The 14331-nt window shown below is 39.5% G+C and overlaps 1 protein-coding gene across 23 annotated transcripts in view; it reads left to right on the top strand.

Annotated features, from left to right (window-relative positions):
- Positions 1-14331, top strand: part of FTCDNL1 (formiminotransferase cyclodeaminase N-terminal like) — a 191532-nt gene that overhangs the window by 61518 nt on the left and 115683 nt on the right. For 11 of the 23 annotated variants that reach the window (XR_014265186.1, XR_014265187.1, XR_014265188.1 and 8 more), the window contains one exon: positions 12392-12577. The exons of 10 other annotated variants lie outside the window; for them this stretch is intronic. Coding sequence is in view for 9 of the 13 variants with exons in the window: in XM_082467307.1 (XP_082323433.1) it covers positions 12392-12577 (186 nt within the window). In the remaining 4 variants the exon portion in view is untranslated. 2 more of the 23 variants (XM_082467291.1, XM_082467295.1) reach the window with 2 other exon arrangements.

Here is a 14331-nt window from a genome sequence, read left to right as displayed (position 1 = left end):
CTGTATGTTTTCCACATCTTCCTTACTTGATGGTTCACCTGCAGGAGCCAGCGTCTCTGAAACATGAGCTTGTTTCTCATGCACACACAAACCTTCCTGAGAAGGACTGAGTGAAGGTGGAGGGGAGGGGTCAGGGCAGAAGGTGCTCAGGCAAATCTCCCCAATGACTTGCCGGTGAAAATGGGCTTAACTAACATGTAGGTTCATAATATTCAGCTTTAAAAGTCTGGACCATAGCTATAAATTTTGTAAATCATATGGAAACTTGCTTTTTGTTTTATGTCATTAATCAAATGAAATAAGGTTTATATGATGCTTTAAAAACTGACATTATTTAGAATATTGGAAAGATAAAATGCTAGTTAAGTAAGTTACATAAGTAAAGATTTAGCTCTTACATGATTGAGTTTTTTTGGATTTATCTTAAAATAGATACAACATTAATGAATTTGATTAGAATTATCATCCTTGTTAGATGATTTTTTGAGTATTTTCATGGCTTAGAGGACATGTGCCATGACAGATTCACACAACATCAACACTTGTGTGATAGTCTTAAGGCCCTTCGATTACCTTATTACAGATTGTCAAAACATGGGCTGATCTGACAAATCAGGAACAACTTTTCACTTCAAGAATTTTCTACTCTGATTCTCCAGTTGCTATGGAGATTGTCTCATAAAACAGCCTTGGATTTTGTTGAGATTAGTCAGCTTAGATATTGGGTTCTGATATAGTTCTCTCCACCATTAGTACTACCTTCATTGCCATAGCATAAAAGCAATGGTTGATTTTACAAGCATATGTTAACATAGTTTTAGGACATAGCATTTACTTTGACAATTATAGGATACTGCCACCATATAAAAAGCTGGAAAAAAAAAGGGATTGCGCATTGGGAAAGTACATAAAATATCAAAATTGATTTCCAGCAACTTGAGTACATTCTAACTATGAAAGAGAGTTACCAGGTTGTTCATAAATGCATATTGCTACAAGCTTAATAAATGCAACAGGATTATATCAACCACTGTAAAACAGAGCTACTAATGAGAAAGGAAAAGGCCAAATGGGAGAACTGGGATAAACTAACCTATTCTTCCATGACCAGCAATTACCGATGCACACAGCCATACTTGAAAAAGCTGCTCTCTTTCTCTCACTTTGGCTCTGCAGCAACCTGAAGTCCAAGTAAATTAATACCCCACAGGCACCCCTTGGCCAGTGGGGGACCTGAGCTGGTAGACGGACAATTCTAAGGCCCATTCCAGCAAGACCAAGCTCCAGTTGCTCGTAGCGATGACTAGCTTGATAACACACCCTCGTATTGGCTTTCCCTTCTTCCCTGTTTTACTCTTGGTATATACTGAATAGACTTTATTGAACATTTTGACAGGAATAAATGTACTATAAGAATCTTCTAATTGGGATGAGTAGGTGGAGTGCATGAAACCTTTGCTGCCTGACTGTACATTTCTTGTAATTCTTCCCCAGTCTACAAGTCTATAGTTTAAAACTGGGAGACCCCCCCACCACCACTTCACCTAGGGAAGGGGTCTCCTAGAATACTCAGGATCAAGCCATGGGTCACTGTGGGAGATGTTAACATTCACCCCTTACTAGCAGAGCCAGCCCTGGGAGCCTCAAAGTTTAGGGGTTCTAAGTTTTCTGATTTTCAGTAGATATATATATATATAGCACCCAGAGATTAAATTTATATTATTGCTGATGGTGTTTTAGAGAATTGGGACCTAATAGGGGATTTATAGCATATGATTGATATGATGCTAACTTTTTCAGCCCAGACTCCTAACCTTTGCTGCGCTTTTCCTGAATTCCTTTTCCTTTCCATCTCTCCTTCCTAGCATATACAGTGACTTCCAGTGTCAAGACCACTAGGATCAGAAAATTCTAAGGAAATAATATAGTGATACTAGTGGCTTTGATGGACCTATAAGATTAAGTGCATCAACCCAAGTCTCTGTACACCCTCATGCATCCACCACCTGGTCTCCAGTGGGCAAGTGAGGGTGTGCTTCTCAGGAGACCCAGAGCATGTGATAATAGTAATGACGACAACACATGGTTATCATGATGTGCTATTACAATAATTATAGCATTATTATTAATTAGGTTATCATTTATTGTGTGACTCAAAATTGCATATATTAAATAACTCACTCTCCAATTTTAATTAACCAAGAAATATATAGTAGGATAATATCTCAAGATGATAATTGTTGTGCCTCTCTTTTCCCCATAGCTTATGCGTGACTGTTTCCTGGACAGTTTTGAGTTATTTGCTACCTTGAGGGGTATAGAATTGTTATAGTGAGAATGAAGAAGTTACAGTCAGTGTTCATGTTTGAATTTTTGACAACCAAAAGGAGAAGGCTTGGAAAAGCAGGTTACAAAGTTTATTCCATAGCAATAGAGTAGAGAAAGAAGGAAGGCCACCTCACTCACTGCTCCCAGGAAGATGAGGACTCAGGGTGGGGTTTGGGAGGAGAGCATTACAAATAGTACACTTCTTCCTTTCCCAAATCTTGAACCAATTCGACAGTAGAGAAAGGCAGATGAGAAGTGGAAATACTAACTTTACTACTGTTAAAACTATTATGACAGCTAGGCTTCCCCACCTGGAGAATTAGACAGACTCATGCAGCCAGTAACAGGCAGCACTAGACAGCACAGGCCTGACCCTGGCAAGCTAATGGCAAGGAGGAGGTGGAGCGGAATGTATGTTTCCTGCTGACAGCTAGCTCCTAAGAAGGAAGAGGGGAGAGAGGAGTAGGCCTATGCAAACCCAGCTTCTCTCCCAAACTCCCCATCAGGGAATGGATGTTGGGAGGAAACAAGGCCAATGTTTTAATCTTCTAAGGCTGCAGTAACAAAAGTGCCACAGACTGGGTGGTTTAAACAACAGAAATGTATTGTCTCACAGTTCTGGAGGCTAGAAGTCCGAGATCAGGGTGTCGGCAGGGTTGGTTTTTTCTGAGTGCTGTGAGGGAAGGATGTGTTCCATTTTGGCTTGTGGATGGCCCTCTTCGTGTTCACATGGCATTCTCCCTGTATATTGTCTGTGCCCAAGTTTCCCCTTTTTATGAGGACACCAGTCATATTGGATTAGGGCCCCACTCCATTCCAGTATATGACCTCATGTTAACTAATTATATCTGCAATGACCCTATTCCCAAATAAGGTCACATTCTCATGTCCTGGGGGCTATGAATTCAGCAGATGAATTTTTTCAAGGGGCACAGTTTAACTCATAACAGCCAGCAGGACCAGGAGGACTCTCTCCACGTGGAAGTAAACATCAGTAGTGGGCAGGAAGCATTTTCCTTCAAAAGGAGATTTAATGTGGTGGGCATGGGTGCATGGAGATGAGCATCCCCTGAGAGGTGGTAAAAAGGAGAGGGATTGTGGGCGGGGGGATGGGAGGATTTGATCTGTTTTGGGGGCATGGGGATTGGAGGACTTGACCTGTTTTGGGGGCAAGCGGCAAGAATTAGGGCTAGGCTTGAGACTACTAAGAGGTGGTTGAGTGGTATCAGTGGCCAGTGGCCAGGAAGATGGAAGATGTAGGGGAGCTGAACACATACAAGGAGACCAAACTACCTCATGTGAACTATTTGTTTGACATTTGGAGAGCTGTAGTTGGATGGAAGAGCCACCTTAACTCTTCCTTGCTGTGGGGAGTGGGCTTTATACTGAAGGCTGTTTACACATTGCTGATACATTGGCCAGCAGAAGGATTCCTGGCCATCCCCAAAGCTTAGCCATGTCCCATCTGAACTACTCTTTGGGGTAGTCCCAGCTTCTTAATATCCCCCCTGAAGGAGAATGAGAAGTCCTTACAAAGGGGGTGCACTATATGGAAGCGACAGGCCAATTCCAATCCCCCCCACCCTTTACATATGCGTATGTGTGTATATATATATATATATATATATATATATATATATATATATATATATATATATATATACACGTGCCCATATGTTTTTGATCAATGTGATCTAAACAGTTAAATCACATTGAATGGCTAGACAGGGAAGCCAAATGGTAAGTGGACAGAATAAGAATTTTGCAGCTGAATAAACCTGAGTTCAAGCCCCAGGTCTCCTACTTATTTGCTAGCTGACTTTAGGAAAATTGTTTAGTCTCTTTTATAGTCTTTTTGGTTTTGTATCTATACAATGGGGAATAATATCATCCTGTTAGGATGGTTATAGAAAATAGTGCCCACACGTAAAGCCCCTGGTCCCCTACCTCCCACCAGTAAAGAGCTGTCACTATTTTTAGTGATTCTCTGGGGCCTTATGGAGAGGGTTGCGGAGCAGTGGGGGCCCAGGCTATCCCCTTCCACCATAAAGAGAGTGGATCCCTCTTCTCTGCTTTATGTTATCAAGATCCCAAATAAAGTACCTTTTGAGGAAAGGGATTGCGCGACAAGATGTTTGAAAACCACTTGGGCAGGAGATCTCTGAAGTGCTTTCAGCTCTAAAATTCTAAGTCCTAAGTCCTAAGTCTAGAAGACATATGTGTGGGGGAGTTCCCTGGTGGCCTGATGGTTGGGATTCTGGGCTGTCACTGCCATGGCCCGGGTTCAGTTCCTGGTCGGGGAACTGAGATCCCACAAGCCATGCAGCGCAGCCAAAAAAAAAAAGAAAGAAAGAAAGGAAGGGAGGGAGGGAGGGAGGAAGGAAGGAAGGAAGACATATGTGTAAAATATGTCCCAGACTACTAATACACCATGTTTTTATGGATACCTATATCTCCATGAAATTGTATGGTTTACTAAGGGTTTGGGGGCACATGATTCTTATGTTTTTGATAAGGATAGAGGATAGGTCCAATTTTTTTATTCTATAGCTAGAAAACAGACCTAGAAATATTAAGAAACTTACTCATAGTTTTCCATCTAGGCAGCAGCAGAACAAAGGATCCTCACAACTGTTTATTTGCCAGACCTTGCCTGGAACTTTTTATTAATTCTCTTTTTCAGAATTTCAAACATTACAGATAAGGTTAAAGTTTCCTCTGTCCACCAACTACATTCCTGGTTCCCTGAACCACCCCTTCCGAGTTATGGTATCGTATGCTCACACTCAATCCAGAATTTTCCCCATGCTTTTATTTATACCAATGTATGTACTCATAAATCCAATATAGTATTTCTTGTATGTGTTTGTAGTATAAATGCTATTGTACTATACTTTTTAAAATTTTTAATTTAATTTTTTTATTGAAGTATAGCTGATTTACAATGTTGTGTTAGTTTCAGGTGTACAGCAAAGTGCTTCAGTTCTATATACTTATATATATATATATACACACGTACATTCTCTTTCAGATTCTTATACTATAACTTTTATTCGGCAAGATATCTTGGAAATCTATCCATGGTGTTACATATAGCTCATTCCTTTTAACTGCTGTATAGTTATCATAGTATGCATATATCACATTTTTTCTGTTCCCCTATTTATAGACACTTAGATTGTTTCTTATTTTTTCCAAAACAAATAGTGTAGCAGTGAACACTCTTGAATATACTTTCCTGTATACAAATGTAAGGATTTCTCTAGAGCAAAGAAAAAGGAATGGATCATTAGGTACAAACATTTCAAAATATTTTTACAGATTAATTTTTATATGAAAATTAATCAAATGCCTATCCTGACCTCCATTTCCATTAATACATAACAAGTTTCTTCTTTGCATTTTATTTTTTACTGCCATGCCAATGGTAAATTGACAGCTCAGAAACACAGTAAAATTACTTTCTCTTAACAAGTACTGTTCGTTTCGAATTATAGACGCTGTTATCAGCATTGCATCATTTGTAAGTTTATTTGTCCTTTAGAAATGAAACGTGATAAACAGTAGCATCCAGTGATATGTAGTAGAGTTTTGTTTTACCCCCTAAATTGTTTTCTGCTCTCTCAAGAAAAAACAGGCAACAGAATGTGTCAGTAGAAATGCAATTTAGGAATTGCACTTGATCTTGTTTTTCAGTCTAATGTTTCTGTTCTTTCATCATAAAGATCAGCTGCATTTTATTTTTTTCCAGTCCCTTAGAATAACATCCAGTTCTAGTCAGCATGTTTAATGTACTTCTCAATGATGTTCTAGCACAATAAATTTTCGTATCTCGTGCATGTGTACATATGGTAAAAATTTCTTCAAGTTCTAGCCATGTGGGGGAGGAATATTGCGGTTACTTTGTTAATGCAGTGTGTGTGTTGGAGTGGTTAAGGCCCCGCGCTTTAACTCTCAGCGCTGGGCGTAATGAGATGGCTTTGATGGTGGCGTAAGAGTCTGGTAGGATGGTCACAGCTTCACACTTCAAAGCCGAGCATATGGGGTGAATACTGGGTAGCTTTGTGCTCTTTGGGGATGGTTGGGAGACAATTCTTAACAGCTCTGTTTAATGAAGACATTGGAAAAGAAACACTCCATCTTTAAAATAATTTTGAATTGCAAAGAGAAATTTCCACCACCTCCCTTCCATAGACTAAACTAAGAATAATTTTTCCTAGTCTGCACTTAATTAGAGGCAGTGCAGCATCACAACTACACTGTATTTTCAAATGTCTTCTTTTTCAAAGTACTGTAGCAAGATTAATCAGCCAGTTTTATTTTAGGTATGTGTATGAATTTAGGCAAAAACTTTTAGGGCTATCTGTGTTGCCATCTGAGAGATTTTTATGGCTTCTGGTAGAGGATCTTATTTTTCCTTTTCATTAAAAAATACATAAATAAAAAAATCAACTAAACAAAAAACTTGGCTATATTAAGAGAACTATACTAAAACTAGAGGATGCTTCTAAGATTTCAAGTCTAGCACCCAGTTTAATTTTTAGATTCTGTGCTTTTTTCCCTTTGCTTTTTGTTGAGTATGAGGTGATGGGGTTGAAAAATACTCTTTTTGATTGGTATGTACTTATGAGAATGTGTCAGTAGACTTTTTTGAGTATCATTAGAGTTCTGGTTTAAAAATAATAATAATAAGCCACACTTTCATACCACGGGCCAGGGGAAATAGAATTTATCTATTCCTAGAGGAAAGGGAATGACAGTCTTGAGGTTTTTCCTAGCTGTGCATTTTGACTGCTATCGAAAATGTAACAAAACCAAGCATATCAGTTATGTTCCTTGAGCTGCTGAAATGCAATTCTGTTTAACAGTTAAATCTCAACTCCATTTATACCAGTAGTCCTAAAATGCTTCTGAAAGAAACAAAAGCAGAAGGGGAAAGAATGATATCAAATACCTCTGTAGACATGAGGTGCATGTTAGCATGAGGCAGGCAAATACATTTAGTGAAAGAGATTCTTAAATACTGTCTTAAATATTGTACATTCTCAATAAAATACTACATTTCAGCCATAGTTAGGTCTGTTACAGGCTCAGAAACAAACATTCGTGTTGAGGATATGAAGCTTAAACTTTCCTGTCTCATTGTGCTGATCCTTCTTTTACAAAGAGGAATAACCAAACTCATAGAAGTCTCTAAAGTTAAGGCTGAAAGTGATAGATATACCTGTATAGAAATGACTAAAAATCATTTTCCAGTACATATAATCAGCCAACCATAAAGGTTAAATTATATTTAAAAAAATATTGTCATTAAATTAGCCTTTTTAGAATATGACTTGTGAAAATGGAAAGATCAGAAGTATTAATAATAGTGATGGGGAAAACTTGTCAAGAATGGAAGAAAGACTAGAAAATATTTGTCTTTTAATAGCAATTTAGGAAGCTGCTTTACCTGTTTCAAGCCGGCATGATGACATCATACTCTGTCAGCACAAGGTGATTCGGATATTTTTCCTGTCTGACATTACTTACTGTCTCAGGTAGACCACAGCTGCAGGTGACTCTGACAGCTGGGGGCTGGAGAAGAGCTCATAAAACATGATGCCGGTGATGGAAAATTGATCTCATGGTTTCTCACTAGGGGTACGTCGTACACCTGCTGATCTTAAACCCTGTTCTCATTTTGTTAGCATAGCGACCCCTTACTCTCCTGTGTAGGTTTGGAATGGATGCTGCTATTTCAGGTTTGCAGCGTCCAGCATCTGCAAAGTGCTTAGGAACCAAATTCAATTCATTCACCTTAACAAATGTTGACTGTTTTGGGAGTTTGAAACCTAGATGGAGAAACAAAAGTCCATGATTAACTATATAATACGAGTAGATTAAATTTGATATTCTATCAATAAAAGCTGTAAAATACTACATGAACATGAGAGGGAGAAATGAATTTCAGTGGAGGGGGAGCACAGTGACAAAGCAGGGATAAGCTCAGAAATTCTGGTTTCTTGGGACTCATTGAAAATGTGAAAAGTTCCTGCTCTGGAAATGCTTGACTTCACTGTCGGGGAAACAATCGCTTTATGGGAAACGCACACAGAACTATTGCTTTAAATAATAATGTCACTTATCTGAACACTGTGAGACTTGAGCTTGAAGATTCAAGATTTTATCTTGAAATTTATCTTTATCTTGAAATTCAAGATTTTATCTTCTAACAGGCCTGTTTGTTTGCATGATGTGAGCATTTGAAATTACAGTACAGGGGATAATTTTTACATAGATTAATTGTGAAAATAAAAGGATACAATTAAAACCAGTTTTTTTGAATGCAATTTATATAACAAATAAAATAGCTTGCTAGTAACTATTCTTCTGACTAAATTTGAGACATTTCTTTGAAATGCAGGCAATCTAAATTTTACTTTTCAGCTACATTACAAATACCTACCTTGGGCCCTTGGCTTGCAATCATCAGAAACATAAAAGATACTTCCTTGAGTATGAAGAGTATAATGTGCTGTCTCTATTGCTAAATATCATTTTGGCTTTGGTGGTCTTTTCATTGTATGAGAATAATGAAATATCTTATTTTCTTCATTGGAGAGTAAAAATTAAATTTGATTCCTTCCACCATGAATTGGTGTAGAAGAGATAAAGGAAGAGAAGTGTTGTTAAAATATATGGGGATTTCTAGTAAGTAGGGACATACCTGTCCAGGAAGGTATTCAGAATTTTCAGAATTTAGAACAGTGGTGTAGACTTACAGAGGGGAAAGGAAGCAACATACCCTGGCTACTGTGCACCAGGCATTGTGCTAGATGCTTTTCTTAGTTTATCTTATCTTAATCTCTGTATCCATTCTATGAGGTAGTTTCTTTTCTTTCTTTTTTCTTTACTTCCTTTCTTTTTTCTCCTTTCCTCTCTTTTTTATCTCCCTCTTTTTTCCTTTAGTTTTATTAAAGGTTTTTTAAAGCAAGTTCCAAAAATCATATTATTTCACCCCTGCATATTTAAAATATCTCTAAGCAATATGGACATTTTCTTATATCGCCACAGTGCCATTATCACACCCAACAAAATGATAATTTTTTGGTACCATCTAACATCCAGTGTATAATCCAAGCAAATGTCTTTCTATGATGGGCTTGTCTGAATCTGGATCTACACATGGTTCACATATCGAGGTGATTGTTGTATCTCTGTCTCGTTTGATCTAGCCCAGTTCCCCGCCCCCCTTTTTTCCTCCGATTCACTGGTTGCAGAAACTGGGTCAGTTGTCCTGTGGAATTCCCACATTCTGGATCATCTGTTTGCTCCCTTGTGGTGTCATTTAATTTGTTTCTTTCTCTCTCTCATTTCCTACAAACTTTAAGTTAGCCCCTTGATCGGCTTGAAGTTCATTTTTTTTTTTTTTTTTGGCAAAACTTCTTCAAAGGTGGGCTGTGACCTTCGTATGTGTCCTGTCAGGAAGCCACAATGTCTGATTATCTCACATCTGGTGATGCAAAGATGAATTGCCTTTGTTCCTAATTGACTTTTCATGAGGGTTTTATCCATTGATGATCTTTGCCTGAAACAGTTATTTTCTTAGGGGCTCCAAAATGGTGATTTTCTAATTATATCATTTCTTCCACATTTATTAGTTAGATTGTTTTCTATTAAAAAATCTTTCCATCATCAGTTCAGGCTATCTGGCTACCCTGAAATACAGTTTATACAGGAAAGGCAGGATAAATGCTTATTTTTATTCCTTTTCATTGCCAGATTTCTAGATAAGGAGTTGGTGCTTTAGAGGAAGAGCAATTTTTTTTTTTTCATTTTCACTTTACAGACAAAGAACTTGAGGCTCAGAGATGTCAAAAAAAATTGCTCAAGATCCCAAACAGCTATTAAGGAACAGAAATGGTATTCAAACCGATATCTTCTGGCCTCAAAAGCATATGCTATTTTTACTAAACCAAAATGTACCCCTGCCCTCAACCCCCCAGCTGCTGACAGCTGGGAGTTGCTACTGCAAATATCTCCCCCTGCTTTGCCCTTTAAGAACCAGGCTCCAAGAATCCTCCTTTACAGCATTCTGGGCTTTATAAACTTATGCAATACTCCAGAACTATAGCTCCAAATGGAGGTGCTGGCATGGCTAGGCCAAGAACTGAGCAGAGCCTGGAAACAGGTCACACTATTTCTATTTAGAAGGAGGGGCTTTAGCATCACAGTTTGTGTTTTAGGCTCCTGCGACAACCAAAGTGTGAGTCACTCTAAGTCATGGTTGGAGCAGATAACGGTGATCCGAACAACTTGGAGAGTTGTCAGATGTTAAGATGTCTTAAGTAACTCTCCTGAACCATTTTCCCTTTCTTCTGCCACCCCTGCTCTCTGCCGTTCCAGATTTGAGGGGAGTACTTAGGTAACTGCCTAAACATTATTTTACAATTCCTAAGCCTCTGTTAACTGTGTCACTGGCATCTGCCCGCCCCCCCGCCCTGAAGCCCATGGTCCTTTAGTATCTTAAAGTAGTGTTAAAGAAGTAGAGTTCACTTAGTAAATTTGGGAGATTTTCTTGGCTTTGTGGTGTCTACATATTACGGGCTTCTAATGCTAGAGTCTCTACCTGACTCAGAGAAAGAATGTTTCTCCGGGACTTCCCTGGTGGTCCAGTGGGTAAGACTCTGCACTCCCAATGCAGGGGGCCTGGTTCGATCCCTGGTCAGGGAACTAGATCCCGCATGTGTGCCGCAACTAAGAGTGCGCATGCCGCAACTAAAGATCCCACATGCCTCAACGAAGATCCCGTGGGCCGCAACTAAGACCTGGTGCAGTCAAACTAAATAAATAATAAATAAATAAATATTTTTAAAAAAGAACATTTCCCCAGACTTCATACAACCCAGAGGTACAAAATTCTTTTAATGCCCTCCACATTTCACCCCTCCCATCATCATAGCAGTCTACATTAGAAACAAACAAATAACCAACCTTCAGAATTGCAGCTGGAGAGGTTTCCTGTGCTTATGGAGCTAAAGGCCCCATCTCAGCCTCTGATGTTCCATGATGGGCCTCCAAATAAGGGAGGCCCACACTCCTGCTGTCCCAGGCCAGTACCCAAATTCCCAAATACCTACATCTATACATCAGAAAAAAAATTATGCTGCCTCTATCCTTGCTTACAGGGAACTGTGATTAGTGCCGTGAAAACATGCTGTCAGCTGCAAACAGCAGTCCCCTGAAGCAGTTCTCTAGAAAAAACAGGAAGGTACTTCTGTAATCTGCCTTGAAAAGATAAGGTCAGAGACAGAATCTAGATATAAAAATGGCAGAAGAGAATGAAAAAACGTTATTCAGAGAGTAGCCTCCATAAAATTATATTTAAATACTAGGCTTCCTTACAGAATATCTGACCCAATGCTATCCAGTAGAACTTTCTGTGATGATGGAAATGTTCTGTATCTGCACTGTCCAATAGGAAGACCACTGGCCACATGTGGTTATTGAGCACTTGAAATGTGGCTTGTACAACTGAAAAAACTTAACTTTTATTGCATTTTATTTAATTAATTAAAATTAAAATTAAAATTTAATGGAACGTGTAGCTAGGGGTTACCATATTGGACAATGCAGATCTGGCCCTTGTATTCTTAACTTTTTCTTTCTCCTAACAGTATACACAATTTGGGGCTGTTATAAAATAGTTAAAAAATTGAAGGTACCAATTTTATTAATCTTAGTGATGAATTTTCCTTATGGAATTAGCTTCATAATGGCTTAGAAATTCTAGCCTCCTTGTACATAGACAAACTTTTTATTATGAGACTAACTTCAAGGGAAAATTAATTATGCTCAAACTTTGATTTTTAAAATTTGTGTGAATTTTATGCTTTAGTGGTGATGGTTATAACAGTGATGGGAACACACTTAATGCTACTGAACTGTACACTTAGAAATAGTTAAAATGGTTAATTTTGTGTTAAATATATTTTACCACAATAAGAAAATTATGTGCTTTAGTTTCTTTCATTAGGCCTGATTTTAATTTAATTTTGTTAAAATTTCCCACTGTCCATAGGCCTTGCTGAGAATCTGGTCCAGGGTGTTCCTGGCTGCAGTGTGTTTCTCTTTGGTGAGGCCGACCTGCCTGAGAAGCGCACTCTTGTCCAGAGAAGGAAACAACTGGGCTGGTTCACAAGGAGGGATTTCAGTGCTCTTAAACCTGACCTGGGAGTTGCACCTGCCCGAAGATGTGGTTTAACAGGTTCACAGTATGCTTTTGTTCTGCCTTTGTTGTTGTTGTTTTTTTAAATTAATTTATTTATTTTTGGCTGTGTTGGGTCTTTGTTGCTACACACAGGCTTTCTCTAGTTGCAGTGAGCAACTACCGTTTGTTGCGGTGCACGGGCTTCTCATTGCGGTGGCTTCTCTTGTTGCGGAGCACGGGCTCTAGGCACGCGGGCTTCAGTAGTTGTGGCTTGTGGGCTCAGTAGTTGTGGCTTGTGGGCTCTAGAGCGCAGGCTCAGTAGCTGTGGCGCATGGGCTTAGTTGCTCCGCGGCATGTGGGATCATCCCGGACCAGGGCTTGAACCCATGTCCCCTGCATTGGAAGGCGGATTCTTAACCACTGCGCCACCAGGGAAGCCCCTCTGCTTTTGTTTTTAAACTTGAGAATCCTGAGGTCACCTTCATTTGGTCCCTCCCACATAATGCAGGAGGGTTTCAGCTGGGTCTCCTTCTTGACTTGGTTGAAGGTCTCCTCATGGCTCTTTCTTACCCATGCCTTCATGAGCTGACCAGAGAGGCTGGAAGCCCTCATCATATAGTCCATGAGAGCCCCCAAGAGTGATGTTCAAGATAAATAACAAGCCCTGCAGCGTGGCCACTGATGATGAGAATGGTTGACACCAGGACAGGTCCTGGAGGCCCTCTGCTGTGCTGGGCATGAGGGTGTATCCTGGGGACACTTGGTGGCTCAGGACTCGGGTAGAGCTTACTTTTAGCTGGTAGGAAAGTCTTTCAGCACTTGAACATCCAGTGTGTCCAAGTTGATGCTTATAGCTGGAAGTCAGTTCTAGAGGCACCCTGGAGACAAGCTTTTCTACACAGCAGGCTCTAGGCCAGAGAGAACAAACATAGGGAATAGTATTCTTCCTTCCCCTGGATCTCACCAAGTCTTACCTCTCTCTGCTACTCCAGTCCCACTCCTTGCTTAGAGCTTACCTTCAGAAAAGGCAGTAGCACCCCATCCAAAACGCCATCCCCATTCACTGCACTTCACCATCCTAGTGCCATTTATTTGAGTCTTAATTCTTTCACCCTCAAGTATCTTCTGTAGGGATCACAAATTAAACCATGCTAGGTAGCATTTTCATAGTCAGTTAATATTTTAGCCGTTACTAAGATACTAGGTCCCCAAGGAGCAAGAGGTGGGCCACCATAAGAAACACATTTCCCCATGGTGCAGTTACACATAGGCTTTTGGTTACTAATCCCTAGTGCAGAATTCTGCTCTCAAACCAATGATATCTATAATCAAGGAGAGCAGTACAATGAAAACAGTGCAGGCTTTGAGGCTACGCTCAAATCCTGGCCTTGCTGTTCATTGGCCGTGTGACTTCAGAATGTTCCTTAACTCATTAAGCCTCAGTTCCCATATCTGTAAAATGGACATAATAATTATATCTCCCTCATGAGACTGTGAAGTTGAAATAATGTCTATTAAGTGCCAAACACAGTACTAAGGGGCCATTTTTTCCTTCCATTTAGAGAAAAGATTTATAAAAAAGTGTGTGTTAGTCTTTACTTACGGAAAAAGGAGGAAGCTGATTGCTCCCTGCCAATTTGAACCTCACATATTTTCCCACGATTTGTCTCACAAATGTAGAAGTGTAAGTTTGTGACTAAATTTTCAGAAAGCTATTTCCTGGTTTCTAATTTGGGCCTCACTAAAGACTGAAAGGATTATTTCACAAACCTAGTCAGCGCAGTGCCCGGTGACTGGGATTACAGTCAGTG

This window comes from Balaenoptera physalus (genome assembly GCF_965194825.1).
Source record: "Balaenoptera physalus genome assembly, chromosome: 6".
Taxonomy (NCBI): Eukaryota; Metazoa; Chordata; class Mammalia; order Artiodactyla; family Balaenopteridae; genus Balaenoptera; species Balaenoptera physalus.
The sequence above is the reverse complement of the archived record's forward strand: the minus strand, read 5'-3'. Positions and strand labels throughout refer to the sequence as shown.